Below are 19,152 nucleotides of genomic sequence, written 5' to 3'. Positions count from 1 at the left end.
CAGTACGTGCATATGGCAAATAGTTACTAGCAACATTTCTAACCTGGCGGTGCAGGTGTGGTGCCTGGCTGCCTTTTATTCTGTGCCATGGCAGCCACCTGGAGGGTTTTGTTTTTCAGTTTTTCGTGTCAGTCTGTTGCTGTTTTAAGTAGAAAACATGACATGCTTTAAGATGGGTACAGCTGTTCTTAACGTTGTCTGTACCAGGAATCTGAGTCAGGTTTGTGTTTTTTTCAACAAGAGGAAGAAGATGGCTGAGGAGAGCAGTTGTATAGGAGTGGTGGCTCATTGTGAAAAGCCTCTCTGTAGTTGGAGAGCTAAGGTTTGGGGGGAGACCGTGTGGTGCCAGGGATGGAATCTGGGGCTCCTGTGTGCAGAGCGTGTGCCCCAGCCTTTAGTGACACCTCCCCAGCTTAGATGTTTCATGCTCTCTTGACCACTATTGACAAATCAAAAGTAGATGCTGGTCTCTGCTTGAGTTAGTGCATAAAATGATTCATTGAATCTTGCCAGTTGCCCTGATTCCTTATTGCCATTGCACTACTTATTTTCTGATCAGTAATGTCAGGATATTTGTCCCGTGTTTCCTCTTTCTACTATGGCCCAGATGCCTGGTGCCTAATTGTAATTCTAGCCTGAGGAATGTGTGGCAGCACTTCTGGTAAAATATTATAGGACAGAGTAAAATTTTTCCCTAAAAGAACTTCATGGAGAGATGAGAGAGAGAGAGACAGAGAGAGAGAGAGAGAGAGAGAGAGAGAGAGAAGACAGAAATAGGAGGAGGAGGGAGAAAGAGAGAGATAAAGGAAGAGAGAGAGAGAATGGATACAAGGGCTAAGGCACTTGCCTCGCACACAGCCAACCCCAGTTCAATCCCTGGCACTGCATGTGGCCCCCTGAGTGCTGCCAGGAGTAACCCCTGAGCACAGAACCAGAAGTAAACCTGAGCAGCACTAGATGTGGCCTAAAAAACATAACCAATAAAGCAAAACAAAATCAAAAGAACTCCATGGAGTAAAAGGCCTCTGTAAAATACTCAGCTGGAAACAGCATTAAATAGGACCAAAACAGAGGAGAAAATTTCATCCCGGTTGCCCACAGATGAGCGGGGAAACCAGTCCAAGCAACCCCAGATGCTTTCCAGGCCGCCAGCATCAGGGGACACCAGACCCAGCCTCTCCCCTGCGATCCTACTTTATAGATGTTCCCGGGGTCACTTAAACCGGGCACTCTCCTGGCATTTTTGACTCTTTGGTGAAGGGTCTGTGACGACAGTGGGTCTTCACTCACAGGACTCAGTGACAGGACTTCAGATGCCCCCACAGGCAGGTCACGCAGACCCCTAGAACCTGCTGGATTAACCCTCTTTACACAACAGAACCATGCCATAGCTCACTGACCTTTCCTGCCCCGCTTACCACTCGCAGCTCTGGCTATTTAAGATATGAAATCTTAAAAATGACTTCACATATTGTAGTGTTTAATTGTGTGACAGGAGAGGAAAGAGGGGAGTGAAAGATGTTGGTTTTCATGGAATGTACTTAAAGCTTTCTTCTTACTGTCATGATGGGAACTGTACCTTTTCCCAAATGGCCTCAACTCACAGAGCCTTGTTTCACAGCGAGCCAGTGGGAAGTGGCATACAGTGGATCAGCGACGGAATATACTTTCACCCACTTGAAACCAGGCACTTTGTACAAACTCCGAGCATGCTGCATCAGCACTGGCGGACACAGTCAGGTGGGTCTCATTACAAAAGTAAATTTCTTTGGGACCAAGGAAATTATAGCTCAAAGACCTGAGCACAAGCTTTGCCTGCAAGACACCCAGGTTTCATTCCTATACCACATGGCCCCTAAGCACGGCTGCTGTGTGTCCCATTACCCAGAAAATGAATAAACAAACATCTTTGATCAAATTGAGGCAACCTATCCATGATATTAAAATGCTGCCTTAAAAATATGGGACTAGAAACATAAGATCCAAGCTCTAACCAAATTTTAACATGTGGCAGGGCTGGGGGCCAGAGGAGCGTGGGAATATGGTAGTGGGAAACTGGCACGTGCTCGGACGGGTGCTCAAACATTGCATGTCTGATACTCAGTATCAATAGCTTTCTAAATCGTGTTTTTTTAAAATAAAATTAATTTTTTAAAATGTAGGGCTGAGGCCAGGAAAATAATCCAGAGAGGACGGCACACACAAGGCCCCAGTTCCATCTCTGAGCACCTTCGGGTGTGGCCCTGGGAGTTTCCAAGCACTGTTATGTTGGTCCTGGTGATTCCCACTGCAGTGCTAGCACGTAATTGCTGGCCCATTTGGCATCTAACATCCTCTGAAACCATTCATATTGAAAGAGAACTAGAGGGAAATGGTGTCTTGCTTAACTTTTCAAGGGAACACCTGCTCCAATGGTGCTGAATTTTACCAGTCAAACACCTATAGTGTCATTTTGTGTCTTTTCTTCTAAGGTTTTGTTGGAAGTGTCTCTCTGCCCCCTGAGCACTCTTTGGCAGGTTCCTATCACTCACCTGAAAATACATGTGGAGGGGCTGGAGCACAGCGGGGAGGGCGTTTGCCTTGTGCGTGGCTGACTGTGTTTGATTCCCAGCATCCCATATGGTCCCCTGAGCACCACCAGGAGTAATTTCTGAATACAGAGCCAGGAGTAACCCCTGTGCATCGCCAGGTGTGACCCCAAAAGAAAAAAAAATAGAAAGAAAAGAAAATATGTGTGGAACTGGAGAGATAGATAGCTCAGTGGGATGAGCGCGTGCTTTGCTTGCAGGAGGCTGCCACCTCCTGCCACCACATGATCCCCTAAGTACTTCCAGAAGTCGCTTCTGAGCAGTGTTGAGTGATCTAAATTGCCCCAACGCTCACAAGTGTCTTGCTAATCTAACTTGCCGTGGTATTATATCATGAAACTAAAAATCACTTATTTTTGAATTATGCTTTAAAGGACATAAACGATAGGCCCAAATGATTCTCAACTGAACTGAGGTGTTTTCATATCCTTTTGTAATTTAGTGTTTTAACTTAGAATAGTCACATATGATCATTGAAAATTGACTGTTTCCTGGAATTTGCATTAGTTAAATACGGAAATACGGGGACCTTCAGTTGTGATATGTGAAATGCATAGAATTTTAAGCCAAAAAGATTTGGTTTTGACTCTTTTTATCACTTCTGACAATTTTATGGCAGTATGAGACACATCTTCCTCAAGGTACTTTATTGCCATCTTGTGGAAAATTACTGTAACAGCCATTAAAAAAAAAAACTGAGCAAAATGGTGCCACCTCTAGTTGTTTAGGGTCCAACCCGGTATCTGCAGGCAGCAGCTCTTGCATCGCCACCTTAAAGGAGCAAGCTAACATTTCTGAAGCTTTAGATTTAGCACATAGTGTTTTTGTTGGCTCAAAATAACCAAACAAGTGTACATGACATGTTCTTTAAATGAGATAGTGATTTTTGAACTTATACTCAGAAAGTGAGAAAGGTTAGGTGACAAAAGACATTGTCTTCAAAGAGATGTCTGACGTGGTTTGAAACCATTCATATTGAAAGAGAGCTGGAGGGTGACGGTGGCTCTGTGCAGGCTCGCTGGCTTTTCAAGAGAACACCTGCTTGAAGGATGCCGAATCGTGCCAGTCAACCCACCGCCAATGTCATCTTGTATTTATTTCTTTTCGGTCTCAGGCTGACAGCACTGCAGTGGCCAGACTCCTCATTCAAGTAGACTCTTGTGGACAAAAGGTCCAGTTAAGACCTTTCCTGTATAGTGCTGGAGCCCTCTAAAGTGGCTCCCAGTGTGGACTGGGTCTCCATCAAAGTCATGGGTGACGGGTCCATCTTCCGTGTCAGGCACTTCTGAGGCAGCCCTGCCACGGAGACTAGAGCATCCACACCATCCTCAGAACAAGGAGACTGATGGCGCTGCATAGCTCTACCTTGATTTCTCTCCTTTCAGAGAGAAGCTTCCACACCATTAGCCTTCCACAAGCAAATCCTGTACAAAGGGCTTTCTTATTTCATCATTAACAGAACCTGCTGGCTAATGTCAGGCTCAGTTGATTAATATTTACTGTATTTACTTTCTGCTCTGTTTGGGGATGGTTGCCCATTTATGACTTCATTTAAAAATTTCAGCCAGCTGTTGTTCTGTGTTCTGTGTTTTCTGTTCTATGAAAACGTTTCTTTCCAGTTGGAGTGTGAAGAGAAATGATCGTGTGTTTACAGTATGAAACAATCAAATCTGCAAGTCTGACTTCGAAAACTTCTACCAACGCCATATGCAGTTTGTGTTCACCCTTACAGTGCACACACTGTTGCATAGCAAGGCATACACATGTTCATTATGCAACTGTTCCCTTTTGGAAGCATTCACAGTTATGGGAGAAATTTATCTGTGATGTCAAGGTTTGATAATTCACAACTACTAAGAGCTGCTTCTCTCTGGTGTTTTCTCCTGCAGTGCTCTGAAAGTGTCCCCGTCCGCACACTGAGCATTGCACCAGGTCAGTGTCGGCCGCCGAGGGTTTTGGGTAGACCAAAGCACAAAGAAGTCCACTTAGAGTGGGGTGAGTGAACAAGCCTTCACACTGACAGTTATGGCAATTGAAGGTCAGGCTGAAATCTAGTGCTATATAATTATCTTGTGGATCTTCCCTCTGGGGATCTTTTGTTTTTTCCTGCTGAAAATACCCTTTTCCTTTCTACCCTGCGCTGGCTTGCTTTCCCACACACCCCTCTCCCCACTATTTCTGATCCCTGTCGCTCCTGCTCTGCCTCAGAAGACACTGGGCTAGAGAAAGGTTCAGAGCAGCCTTTTTCTCCCCCAAGACCTTTCAATTTTATTCATTAAAGAAAAGTTCTGCTTACTTTAGAGCACAACCAACATTTCTGTTTAGTGGGAAGCATCCGACTCCTTCACGTCTATACTCTTTGTCATGTGTGAGTCCCAGTGTTTCACTGTATTCACTTCATGCTGTATCAACATTACCAGCCCTGTCAGCAGTTTACAATATGTAAAATCGCAAATATAAACTTGCAGAGATCTATTTTTTCTCTCACCATTTATAACTAAAATATAATAATGTATCAACTTGGATCCTCTAAGATAAAGATTTAACATAAAACTTATTTTTTAACATAAAACTTTTGATGTCAAGATTTTTAGTTGCTTTTCTCCCAAACCCTCTGTTTCTCTTTCCCGTGAATATAAAGAAATTTCCCTGATGGTTTTTTGGGGGGATGAGTTTTATCAATATAATTGGATGTAATGTGCTTTCTCTGGCATATATAGGTAACATCACATTCGGTACATTTTTTTGTTTGTTTGTTTGTTTCTTTTTCCCCTCTGGTGGGGCCAGTATCTCTCTTAGAAAGCAGAGTGCTTTCTAAGAGAGATACAAAGGACAAGCTGTATATATGATGATTTTCAAACCTTACAGAAAAATCAGGTATGATCAAGTGGAAGCACCAGATTGTCCTAAGAGGAAATCATTCTCCATTTCCAGATGTTCCTGCGTCCAAAAGTGGCTGTGAGGTTTCAGAGTACAGTGTGGAAATGACAGAACCAGAGGACGTGGCTTCCGAGGTGTACCACGGGCCTGAGCTCGAGTGCACAGTTGGCAACCTGCTTCCGGGAACCACGTATCGCTTCAGGGTGAGGGCCCTGAACGATGGAGGGGTGAGTATAAACAAGATCTACGTGCTATGGTCAAAACAGTAGTTTTTTCTGCCTTCTGAAATCCTCGGCATATCTGTCCCATCTTCAGAGTCATAAACAAAGTGTATGTAAAATATTACAGAGTCAGTGTATTGTTGGGGTTATCACACAGAGTCACCATTGGAAGTGTTCCTTTTGTCCTCAGACTATTCTAAGAAGACAGAGATTAAGGTTAATGAGAATGTCCTTCTGTTGGTTTAGGTACATTATTTTTTTCCTTCGTAAAGCCTTCTCAACGCAAGAAAATAAGACTCTTTTTCCATTTTTTCCATGTGTTCAGTAATATTTCTGAAGCACTGCTTTGTACCAGAATCCAAGGACAGTCAAGAAGGAAGAGGGCACCATGGCGCACACCGTGCCCCCTAGCCCCTGTGCTATCTCTTGGCCCCTGGGACTGTAAAATTTTAAAGGTCAAAAGCTATTTTTTTGAAAAGCACAGTTCCTATGTTGCATTAATCTGGAAGTTACTTTGTTTTAGACTTGCTACATCACACATTAGAATGGGTGGGTATGGACCTGTGTTTTAAGCCTGTAGTTTGGACTGACTTGAGCAATGTGGTCTGTTGGCATTACAGAGAAAAGAGAAATGCAAAACCTTTAAATAGTTGAGGTGCTAGGAACATTCTGAGAGAACATTAACAGGAACATTCATTTTCAAAATGAAATATACTGATAGCTAGAAGAAATACAGGGAATTTGATATCCAACCATTCCAAGTATATTTTGTGCATTAAAAATTAAACTGTGGGGGCCAGTGATAGTGAGTACAAACTCACTACAAACTGCAGTGAGTAGTGTGGTTTGCTTCCACAAGGCTGACCAGGGTTCTATCCTATATGATCCGTCAAGCACTATTAGAAGTGATTCCTGAGTTCAGAGCTAGAAGTAACTTCTGAGCATCACCAGATGTAGCCCCAAAACCAAGAACAACAAAACAAAAATTGCTAATGTGTATCTGACTTTGTTTTTTTTTTGTCTTCTGAGAAGGTGAAAGAACATAAAATGGTCAAAAATCAATGTATTTTTGTTTCTGATATCAAAAGTAAGAAACATTGGTAGATCAGCTTTCTTATCCTTTCAAATAAAAGAAGAATCTCTTATTTAATATTCAGGATTGTATGTAGGAGAAAACTTTACTCCCATTCAATTTCTAAGTACAAACCTTAAACCACTTGTATTCATAAAATGTATTGACGGTGCTAGCCTAGCCCGTATTTTGTTATGCACTTGTGTGTGTGTGTGTGTTGCTCACAAACGTATGTTCTTTGCTTTCAGTACGGGCCCTATTCTGATGTCTCAGAAATCACCACTGCGGCAGGGCCTCCCGGACGGTGTAAAGCACCTTGTATTTCTTTTACACCTGATGGTTGTGTTCTAGTGAGTTGGGAGGTAAGTCAGGTATCTGTTATATAGCAAGTTTTCCTTTTAATCTTCCCTTAAATGCAAATATGAGGAACATCACTGTATCACTGTGTCACTGTCATCCCATTGTTCATCGATTTACTCAAACAGGCGCCAGTAATATCTCCATTCTTCCCAGCCCTGAGATTTTAGCAGCCTCTCCATACTCATTTTTCTCAAGGATTGGAGGCTCTTTTCAGGGGTAAGGGAATGAGACCTGTTATTGCTACGGTATTTGGCATATTGTATACGCCACGAGGAGCTTACCAGGCTCTTCCATGTGGGCAGGATACTCTTGGTAGCTTTTCTGGCTCTCCGAGAGGCATATATTATTTCCCTATATGATAATGTTCCACACAGCCGCTTTGCGGCCGTGAGGTGCAGGAATATGATTGATCATGCATGAGGCTTGGCCCGAGCTTGTGGAAGCAGCTTGGAGCGTGGTGACAATTGGGTAGTGGAGGTTGGCTGCTGGGGCTGAGTCCCTTGGGGTGGGGAGAGCTCTCACCCGCCCCCCTCTGAGGCACCCCTGGTGTGGAGTCCAGTGGCATGGTTATGGGGGCCTCATTTTCTACTCCCTTCAGGGAGAAGCAGCCGTGAGTTCTGGAGGGTGGCTGATGGGGAAATTATCTAGTGCTGGCAGGAGGTGGCTTATGGGTGTAACCCCTGGGTCACCAGAGATTGGGGGAAGCAGGCAGAGGATCTCTGCTCCTGGGTCTCGTTGACCCCAGAGTTCAAGATCAAAAAGGTCCGCATTACCTGGTTCCATGAGACTTCACTCATGCTTGAGGCTTGGCCCGAGCATGTGGAAAGGGGCCTGGAGTGTGGCGGTGGGGTACTGGAGGTTGGCTGAGTCCCTTGGGGCAGGGAGGGCTCTATGCTCTATGTTCTCTGAGGAACATAGAAAGCCAAAAGTCACATCTGAGTAATTTCTTGCACATGAATCTCCCCTGGCACTGACGTGTATCAGCGTTGGAGAACTTGTACCATTAGTGACCACTGAGAAGGAATTGGGTAACACTTCCATGCTTTTCACAAGTTTTTTAATATCTGGCAAATGCTGATCTCTTTCCCTCTTAACTTGAGCACAGACACTGTGGGATTCTTCTCAGTGAAATGACTGTGAATTTCTGCCTCCCAGAGTCCTGAATGTTCGGGTGCAGACATCTCAGAGTACAGGTTGGAGTGGGGAGAAGATACAGAATCCTTAGAACTCATTTATCATGGGACAGACACCGGCTTTGAAATAAAGGACCTGTTGCCTGCTGCACAGTACTGCTGTAGACTACAGGTAGGTGGACCGTATTCAGATGCAGCTCCGAAAAGAAGCTCTAAGAGCATCTTTTCTTTAAAGAAAAAAATTATAAATTTAATTGTTATTTGCCATTAGTATCTGCTCCTCTCAGAGATCCTGAAACAAAATCAGATTCTTCTCTCCTGTACCTTTTACCACCCTGGTTCCTTGGTTGTCTTGTAAATTCTCAGAGAAATGGTAAAAGCCAAAGGTAAAGTGGCAGAAGTCCTTTGGGAAGATGCCTTGTACACATATTCCCCCGACATACACCTTTTAGTTCCATAGAGCAGAAAAGACAGAAACTTCCCGTGCCTGCTGTTTCTTGGAGGCAGAAACAAATGTTGGGGTAATTGGACTTATCTCTCATAGCTTTAACTTCTAAGAGTCCCCAAAACCTTGAATTATCTTCTCTTTTTTCCCATTTTATTTAAACATAATGGTTTACAAAGTTGTTTGGGTTTGTTTTTTTTTTTTTTTTTGCTTTTTGGGTCATACCTGGTGATGCACATGGGTTACTCCTGCTCTGCACTCAGGAATTACCCCAGCGGTGCTCAGGGAACCATATGGAATGCTGGGAATCGAACCCAGGTTGGGCACATACAAGGCAAATGCACTACCCGCTGTGCTATTGCTCCAGCCCCGTTTGATGATTTGTTATTGGCATTTGATATTCCAACACCAATCTCAAATCTTGAGTTTTCTTTTACTCCTTTTCTTTAGATAATTTTTCCCCTTTGTTAAGTTTCATTAACCTGAGAAAACAAGGTTGATTTTCTTTCATTTGTCCTGTAGCATTTCTGAAGCACGACTTTGTGCTAGAATCCAAGAATGATCTGAATAATCAAGAGAGATACAAATATTAACAATATGTGGTTTTTGACCTTGAAGAATTCTGTCTTTGCATACAATTTAATTTAAATAGATACAGAAGCTCAGGTGCCAGATTTAGGTTTTCACCCGATTTCAAATTGCTTAACTACAAGTCTATCCATAGTGTCTCTGGCCTTTCGGGAGCATATGCTCCCTTCATTAGTTGGTTTTTCACACCAGCTGAAGGCTTTTCTATTAAGCCTGAAGCCTGCTTTATCATAAACATTTCTGATTAAGCTTGTGTTACACACCTTCCTTCCTTCTCTGATGGAGCACCTGGGATTACGTGACCCTTTGTCAGTGAGTCAGGTCATAGCACCCTGTCTGATCTTTAGAATAGCGATGCAGTGTCGTTGGCAGAGGTCACATCAAGTGCTCCCGTCCTGTGTTTGGAATAAGGCAGGACATGAATAAAGAACTGTCTGCCACCACGGGAAAGAACTTCACTCAGTGTGCTTTTTGAGTTTGGATTTCTCTCTAGAATGTTCTGCTTCCTGTCTTCCTTCCAGGTATATGTTGTCACTTAGCAGTGACTTCGCAAAAATTGCATTTGGTAAGAATTCTTACATTGGTAAGAATAGAGGAGAAGCTGCATACGACTATTTCCTCTGTGTCTTGGTAGTCAGAAGTAAATACTTTCCGACATCGTAGAGTGATCCAGATCCCATGAAGAGGCTCATACTTTGAGAACACCCATTGCTGTGCTGAAAAAATATTTTCAAGAGTCTCCTCAACTTATATTAATTTCTTGGCATTTATGAACCTATCGTAAATTATCTGTTTTGTTGTTTTGGTTTTGCTTTTTGGGTCACACAGGGCCATGTTCAGAGCTCACTCCTGACTCTCCCTCAGGGATCACGCCTGGTGGGCTTGGGGTACTGGAGTTCGAGCCTGGGTAAACCATGTGCAAAGCTTCACCCCCTGTGCTAGCTCTCTGGTCCTTGTGAATTATTTTTATTCAGCTTTACTGTAAAAATAAAATAAACCCCCAAAATAGTTATTTTGACTATTAGAGCCTTAGAAATTAAATCATATGTGCTACCTATACATGTCTTATAAAAATTGTGTGAAATCTTTATTTTGCTCAGGAAACTTAATCTGTATATTATTCCTAAAGAATAGGGTAATGGCAATAGCATAAACAGCATAAAGCTTGTCACATGAGGTATACCATATACTATTATTTTGTAAAAGATGTTTTTGAATTAAGTTTACCTTGAAAGTAGGCAATAAAATAATATGTGGTATAAATCAAGAATGATTTTTCATATAAATGAAAAGTAAAGGAGTAGAACCTGAAATAGAAAAAAAATCATCTCCCAGAAAAATTTGTTAAGACTCAAATCTTTCTGAAGAAACATTTGTAAGTGTTCATTTTCTGGAATTAATCATGAGTCTAGAGTTATAAGTGTAGGGGAAACAAAGTGAGAGATACAGGGAAATTTCTGTATACTGGTTTTTCAGCTTCTCTCTAAGTCTGAATTTCTTTTATTTTTATTTTTATTTTGTTTTTGCTTTTTGGGTCACACTTGGCTCTGCACAGGGTTTACTCCTGGCTCTGCACTCAGGAATTATTCCTGGCGGTGCTCAGGGGACCATATGGGATGCTGGGAATCGAACCCGGGTCGGCCGCATGCAAAGCAAATACCCTACCCGCTGTGCTATTGCTTCAGCCCCTAAGTCTGAATTTCTTAATTAAAAAATTAAAATTTATTTATATATACACACATATATATATGCATATACATACACATATATACATGCATATATATGTGTAGTATATATATGCATATATATATATATTTGTAAAGGCGCTTTTTTTTTTCTTTATGCTTTTCCAGTTGGAAGGAAAGAGAATACCCACAGTTGACAATACTCTGCCACAGTTGTTCTTGTTAACTAGTGAAAGCTTTAGCACCTGAGAATTGGGTGTTCCTCCACCTATTTTATATAGGTGTAAACATACTCAGAAGTAAATTTGTCTTGCACACTAATATCCAGGTTCCATGCACGGACTCCGTACAGACTCCGAGGCCTGCCAGGGGTGATCCCTGAGTGCAGAGCCCGTAGTCGACCCAGTACCTTTGGCTCTGCCCCCGCAATGAACTCTAACTGTGGTGTTAAGCTTCTACAGTGGATTTTCACAGGTGATTTGTTAGTCACTGAATGTTTTTTAATTTGCTTCTTTGGAATAAACTAATACACAAGTGTTGTAAGTTTTGCTCGGAAATTCTAAGCCCTCAGGTGATTTCCGTGATTTATCTTCATAAATTTTCCTGTGAGTGAAATAAATGGGTTTTAGAGTTCTTTCACTTTCCTAAGGAGGCTGCCAACTGTTTGTTTTCTCCACGAGAAAAACAGTAGTTTGCGGAGGCCCCAAAGCTGACTCGGGCTGGGGGTCCTTGTGGATCAGCCTAGAAGTCAGAGTGGTTGGAGCAGAAAAAGCAGGATGGTGTCAGTGGAGGGCAGCATGGTAGCAGGGCTCTGGGGAGGGTGAAGGTGAGAAAATCAGAACCTTTGGGGCTGTTGCAAGGACTTTGAAGTTTATTCTGAGTTTGGGGGAAACCACTGAGAAATCTGAGCAGTGTCACCCTGCCTGGGGTGAGTGAAAGACTGTGGAGCAAAGGCCAGGCCACAGGGAGGAGGTCCTCAGTGTCCAGAGACACGCCTTTGCTGCCAGAGGGCTTAGGACACGCTCACGACCTGGATAGGGGAAGGATTTTCTGTCATGACTCAAAGAACCAGAGGCTGCGGAAACCTCCATGGGGCGTACTGGGGCTTCTGATGTGGGGGAGTGGGGAAGAGGCGAGGAGTGGTGCGGGTACGTGAGTTTTGAGACGTTGACTTCGTATTCGAGTGGAGATCAAAAGGCAGTTGGTGCTCTGGGCTGAGCTTCAAGGCAGAGATCAGAGCGACGTGATCTGGGAGTGAGAGATGAATAGCGTTTCCATACCTTGCGTCTCCCTGAGACAAGGAGAAGTCTCTGAGTTCAAGCAGAGGTAGAAAAGGTGTCCCCGAGCACTGAGCCCTGGTACGCTGACAAATACCAGTGAGCCAAGTGAGACGCAGCAGCAAATCCACAGAAACAAAGGTGTGTGGGTTCCAGAGACCACGTGACTCAGTTTTTGTAAGAGAGTGAGTGGTCACGGTGTCAGCTGCTGCTCTGGGGAAAGCCATGTGGGGGCTGAGAACTGACTTCCAGTATAAGCTCATTTTTCACACTGAATAATCGATATTTTCTCTATAATTCTTATAGCTCTCCTAAGGCAATACTTGAATTAAAAAGTTTGCTGAATTTTGCTCACAGCATTTCCTCTAAATCTGGAACCTGAGTGAACTGGAGAGATAACACGGGGGTAAAGGTGCTTCCCTTGCATGCAGCCAGCATTGGTCTAATCCCCCACAGCCTAGATTCCCCAAGCACCACCGGGAGTGATCCCTGAACACTAAAGCAAGGCGTATGCCCTGGGCGCCACTGGGTGTGGACACCCCCCCACCCTCCCCCACACACACATGCATTGAACCTGGGTTATTTGATCTAACTCTGCATTCCCTCCTTTCTGGGAGGCAGATAGGAGTACTTGTCATTAAAATGTCTACCTCAAATGATAATTTTTAAGATTGTGTAAGACAGTATATAAACTGAAGTGAGTTGTGCAACCCTGCAATATTTAAAAAAAAAATTCCTAAGCAGTGATGATTACAGTCTTAATTGTGCTCTATTAATAGAAAATACATGGTTGATGCCTTTAGGAGATGGTTACCATCTTCTAGGCTTTATTCTACCTGCATCTCCATAAGTTGTTTCTCACTATACGTTTATTTAGTGACTGTGCTAATGGAGTGCTTCGTCTCTCTTTCCCTTCTGCTGCGTAGGCTGTCAATCAGGCTGGAGCAGGCCCATACAGTGAACTTGTCCTTTGCCAGACACCAGCATCTGCCCCTGACCCCGTCTCCACGCTCTGCGTCCTGGAGGAGGAGACCTCCGGCCCCCGGCCTGACTCACCTTCTGCGTGCCTTGTACTGAACTGGGAAGAGCCGTGCAGTAATGGATCGGAAATCCTCGCGTACACCATTGACCTTGGAGACACCAGCATTACCGTGGGCAACACGACCACTTATGTCATGAATGACCTTCTTCCAGAAACCACCTACCGGTGAGTGCAGGGAAATGGAAACCAAGCTCCCTCAGCATCTCAGCACTGCAGACCCTTTAGGGCCTGAAGGTCACATGGGTGAATTCTAGAGAGTCTTCATATAATTAAGAGCACCGATCACAGAGAGAGTGAAAGAATTTGTGCTACTTTTATGACTTAGATGCACATTTATTTATATAGCTCCTAACCCCCGAGCGGACGTTTCAGCTCCCATTTTTTTTTTTTTTTTTTTTTTGCTTTTTGGGTCACACCTGGCGATGCACAGGGGTCACTCCTGGCTCTGCACTCAGGAATCACCCCTGGCTGTGCTCAGGGGACCATATGGGATGCTGGGATTCGAACCTGGGTCGGCCGCGTGCAAGGCAAACGCCCTACCCGCTGTGCTATCTCTCCAGCCCACAGCTCCCATTTTAAATCAGGTTTTCTTTGTATTTCTGCCAGGACTCATATGTGGACACTCTTCCCACCTCTGAAACAAGGCTCTCTACCCATTTTCTGATCTCCCCCACAAAAGAAACTAAGTGTTATAAATTACTTGTGGGTGTAGCTTTTACTTGAAATTTCATAAAGAATCGGAGTAAGAGAGGTGACATCACACACCATTGAGCAAAAGTCAGCATCTGCCCCTTCTTTTTCACCAGAAACCTATTTGGGTGGCCAGTCCCACTTCCTTTTCTTACACACCAACATGGCCTCTTAAAATATCCAGTCTCTTTTTTGTCCTGGCCCCACATCGTCTTAACTGAAAACAAAGTCTGTGGTGGGAAGTTCTGGAATCACTATTAGAGGGATTGGTATAGTGTTCTGCAACTGTAAAACAATGACTTTACTATTGTTGTAAACTATAGCAACTCTGTAAAAATATTTTTAGGCCTATAATCAGCATTTAAGGCATGCACATACCATCTGTGGTTATTCCAGTGTGTTTTTGCGCACTGTCTCCCTTTGACAGAATAAATAGTTTCTGGGGAAGGTAATACCTTGGACTCAGTTACATCTGTTCCACCCATAGAACAAGGAGAACAAGGTTCCTTACCTTGTAAGCCTGTTGTAAGTAGTGGCAGATCCATAGATATTCTCTGTGTAGAATTCCAGGCTGTAGCCGTAGCCAGTGCACAGCTTCCTTTGCAGTTCTCTCGTTCCAGGAGCATCAAAAGTGGTTCTTCTTGGGGCAAGCAAGTAAAGGGCAGGCAGATAAACTTGTTCAAAAGGAGCCTATAGGCTTCCTTATTCCTTTTTCTGCAGTGTTTGCTAATTCTGTCATCAGGTAAGCAACCTTGGTTTTAATCATCAGAAGCTGAAGAAATAAATCGGCTAATTAGATATGAAATATCAAAGTTCTATCCTACTACATACATGATAACTCCCGTTTCTCTGATTGTATCTTCTGTGAATGATCCTTACAGTACAATTCATCTTGCTCTTCAAAATTGTGTGCTTACTCTTCATGCTTCTTACAAGTCTGTTTTGGGCACAGACTAGGAAACAGGGCCCTAAGCTAGCTCACCAGGCCGAGTAATGATCTCTGGTGCCATATTGCCCCCTGAACATCACCAGGAGTAACTCCTAAGCACTAAACCAAGAGCAGCCCTAGACTACCACCAAGTATACCTGCAAAGTGAAAACAAACAACAAAACAAAACAAACTAAAGGAAGGGGAGAGGAAAAGAAATGAGAAGAGGAGATGGGACAAGAAACTAGGATCTGGGATGAGAGTGGCAGTGCTTGCCCTCAAGTACCGCTTGGGGTTGGGAGCACTTAAATAACAGTAAGAAATAGATGACTCTGACCTTTCAAGCTGGAAGTAACACTAGATAAAGCCCTTGGGTACTCTGTACAGGAGAGATCCTGGGAATCAGGATGGTCAGAAAGATTTGAAAGGGATAAGTGAAAATAATCACGGGGGGCTAGAGAATAGGCCGGACAAAGACACTGCTTCATCATTAGCCTTCCTCCAGTCTCAGAACACCAGACTTCCCTCTCATTAATCAGATACTGAATGCTTATGGTGTCCAGAGCATTTATTGCTGAGGAAATCCAGAGATGGTGAAGCTCAGACCTTGGCTCTGGGGGATTCCCCTGCTTACAGTGCTCTAAGGAAACAGAACAATGAGGCAGATGGCTAAGTGAGTGGCGTTTCCCAGCTTTCTACAGAACCAGAATAATTGCTTGATGTTGGACCATCAGACTTGAGTACCAGTGAAGAAGACATGTTGGTTTAGAGACTCGCGGGAAGGATTTGTGCCTGTTATTATCCACACTCCAGGCTGCTCTGGGATGGACCCAAACTCAGGTCTCCCGCCTGTGAACTCTCAGGTGTGAGTGACGAAGGGCTTTTGGACCAGGTATTAACCCCCAAATGTGGCTTACATCATTGTAAGACCTATGGGTAGGATGGTCTGGGAGGTATGTTGGCTTTCATTAGTACAGTCAAATTCTACAGTCAGAAACTTCTAGTAAGAAGTCTAGAGCTGAAGGACTCATATGAGGAAACCAACAGAGAAATTTTTTCATGATTTCATTCTATTTATCATAGAAATGATCAGAAACAACTTCTATGTAACTATTTAAAATATGTTTAAAAGTGGGCTGGAGATGTGACTTTGTGGTAGTACACTTTCTTGCATTCCAGGAGAAGGGAGGCCTGCATTCTTTTCCTCACAGCACACACACACACACACATTCACATACACACAATACATGTTAAAAATTGTACCTCAGGCTTCAGAGAGATGTCTTACATGTTTTACATATGGGAGACCTGGGTTTGACACCCAGCACTGCATGGTCTCCCAAGAAACCTTCAGCTGTGCTCAAAATCCAAAAAGAAAAGAAAGAAAATCTACCTCAGGATAATTCTATCATGAGTGATCACTTAGTAAAAGTAAGTAGCTTAGTAATGTCAGGACAATAGGGCAAGGGGAAATGAGTCTAGATTTGGAAAGGAAACTCTCAGGACGGTTTTTTTTAAAGTACTGAATGGGCACAGCGGGTAGGGCATTTGCCTTACACGTGGCCAACCCTGGTTTGATTCCTCTGCCCTTCTCGTAGAGCCTGGCAAGCTACTGAGAGTATCCCGCCTGCATGGCATAGCCTGGCAAACTACCCGTGGTGTATTCGATATGCCAAAAACAGTAACAACAAGTCTCACAATGGAGACGTTACTGGTGCCCACTCCAGCAATCAATGAACAACGGGATGACAGTGCTACTACTACAGTGCTGCTGAATGGGTATAACATAACTAATTCATTTCAGCGTTAGTATGGAAGACCAGCACATTTAGCTGAATGAAGAAATTCAGAATGGGGGATGGGGGATCTCACCTGTTATTTTAGGGTATGTTGAAGATACTATTTTAAACAAGTGGCATGAAAATTGGACATCTGTAGAAGACATCTTTGTGAGGGTGGGCGATGTTTGGGGTGCCACATCCTATTTGCTCGGGGACACTGGCTTTGTGTACTTGAGAGTCACTCAGGGGACCATGCAGTGTCAGGGTCAACCCCGGACCTCCCAGTATAGAGCATGTCCTTCAGCCCCTTGAGCTCTCTCTCCAGCACGAAGGTAGTTTTGTGATGGTAATCATGTTGTATGTTCTTGCCCGCCCCCCAGAAAAGATTTAGCCTAAGAATTTGTCGATCAGTTATTAAATAAATTATACTTATTTACAAAATATAAAATACTTCATAAAATATTGATTTTAATATTCTTATTAAAGATTATTCTTTTACAGCTTACAGAATTTCGTTTCTGTAATGTGTGAGTGTATGCTGTCAGCCCCCCTGTCTTGCTCTTTGTTGGAAAACCGCAATTGTAATAATTACGGCGAAATACAAAGTGAGCGCTTCCAGGAACTCAGGGGTCATTCTGGTTCAGTCAGCTTTTGCTTCACCTTTTTCTCTCCCATAAATTGATTAAAATACAAGTAAACAGTTCAGAATGTTCTAGATAAAAGTGTGGAATGAAAACATTCTGAGCAAGATGTAGGGTTTGGATAAAGGATGTACATGTGTGGGTTCGGTAACCTTCAACAATCACGCACTGTTCCCACATTGAGTTGTTTGTTTTGTTTTGCTGGCATAGAACTGTTGACTTCTCTAGCAAAGCCCACTGCTGTGCAAAAAGTTTTTTTCCAGTGAATCCTTTCTGTGCTGGCACGTCTACTTCATGGCCTGTTGACCTCCTTCCACCTCTTACATTACAGCGCTTTTTCAAAAAACATTTCTCTTTTCTTTTGAGTTTGGGACACACTGGGGATGCTTGAGCACTCTCAGCTCTGTGCTTCTGGCATTGCCCAGAGAAGCATGCAGAGCTGGCCATTAAACCAGGACTTTCCACATGGAAGTAATATGTTCCCACATACTAAGTTATCTCTCTCGACCAAAGACGTCATTTTTGAGCTTAGAACTTAATTTGTATTAATTTTTTGTTAAGATTTGAAAAGAAGAAAAATGTTTAAACAGATGTATCTTTCCTCAGCACACTTCCAGCCTCCTGGAGTCCTGGGTTTTACGAGCTGAGATGAAGTCCCCGGGGGTCACCCTCTCTCCTGGGCCAGGGATTTCAACATCTTCCATTTGTGAGCAACTCGATTATGTTTCCTTCTATTTCATCAAAGCGTCTCTAAATCTAAAGTATACTTGGCTGATCCTGTGCCTTACTGTGGAGCAGAATGGTTCCACATGTGAGGATTTTAAAACAGCATCAGCATTACCTAGAAACTTGGGAAAATGCAAAATGTCCCACAATCCGGCAGACCCACCAAGTCACAAGCCCTGGGGCTGGGGCCCCAATACTGCCTTAGCTCCTGAAACCCTTAAGGAGATTTTGTATATGTTCAAGTTTCAGAGCTTAAAGCAATGCTTCTTAAACTTTTTCCACTTGCGCCCAAACCCCTATCACCAGAGGAGAGGAGGCCAGGCGAGCATTGCCAGAAACACCTCAGACTCATTAAGTGATTGATTTTGAATTAGGTTTTGGTCATTGTGCATTCAGAAACCTTTTAGTGTTGCCAAAATTTCCGCCGCCCTCACATTCAGTTCCTCCACCCAGGGGGCTGCAGCCCCCAGATTAAGAAGCTCAGTCCTAGAGCAGTGTTTCCTGAACACTCATATTTATCTGAATTACCTGGAGAGCTTTTGCAGAGAACAGAGCCATGGACTGTGCCGACACATCCTTGTGTCGTGTCATGTCATATCAGCTTTTCCCCCTTAATCATCCTCACATCAAGCCAGTCTCCATAAGCACGGCTTTCCTCCCGCCACTCCGTGTTTTGGGAGCCATACCCAGCAATACTCAGTGGTTACTCCTAACTCTGCACTCAGAAATTACTCCTGTCAGTGTTCATGGGATGCCAATGATCAAACCCGGTTTAGCTTCATATGAAGTACACGCCCTGCCCTCTGGACTCTCGCTGTAGCCCAAATGCAGCTTCTATAAGCCTCCCTCCATTCTCTTCCATGGATAATTGTTTCTTGATGGGCATCAAAGGGAGCCATGGCCCTTCCTCAAGGAATGCTCTGAACGTTCAGAGTGGAGCAGAATGTCACCTTTCTTCTCCATGTTGAGCAGTTTCTGAGGTCGCTTAAGATTACTTTTTTTGGCAGCCTCATTATGTGTCTGACTCACACTGAGCTGGCAAATAACAGAAATTTAAGGTAGATTTGTTTGTTATGCTCTTTTATGTTCTTTTTG

The 19,152-nt window shown here is 43.5% G+C and overlaps 1 protein-coding gene across 3 annotated transcripts in view; it reads left to right on the top strand.

Moving 5' to 3' along the window:
- The window catches only part of FNDC3B (fibronectin type III domain containing 3B), a 362,568-nt gene that overhangs the window by 303,548 nt on the left and 39,868 nt on the right, over positions 1 to 19,152 (top strand). For all 3 annotated transcript variants that reach the window (XM_055128349.1, XM_055128351.1, XM_055128350.1), the window contains 6 exons: positions 1,622 to 1,740; positions 4,478 to 4,583; positions 5,523 to 5,695; positions 7,010 to 7,123; positions 8,277 to 8,426; positions 13,176 to 13,456. In XM_055128349.1, coding sequence (XP_054984324.1) covers positions 1,622 to 1,740; positions 4,478 to 4,583; positions 5,523 to 5,695; positions 7,010 to 7,123; positions 8,277 to 8,426; positions 13,176 to 13,456 — 943 coding nt within the window. The remainder of the gene's footprint in view (positions 1 to 1,621; positions 1,741 to 4,477; positions 4,584 to 5,522; positions 5,696 to 7,009; positions 7,124 to 8,276; positions 8,427 to 13,175; positions 13,457 to 19,152) is intronic.

This window comes from Sorex araneus, chromosome 2 (genome assembly GCF_027595985.1).
Source record: "Sorex araneus isolate mSorAra2 chromosome 2, mSorAra2.pri, whole genome shotgun sequence".
Taxonomy (NCBI): Eukaryota; Metazoa; Chordata; class Mammalia; order Eulipotyphla; family Soricidae; genus Sorex; species Sorex araneus.
The sequence above is the reverse complement of the archived record's forward strand: the minus strand, read 5'-3'. Positions and strand labels throughout refer to the sequence as shown.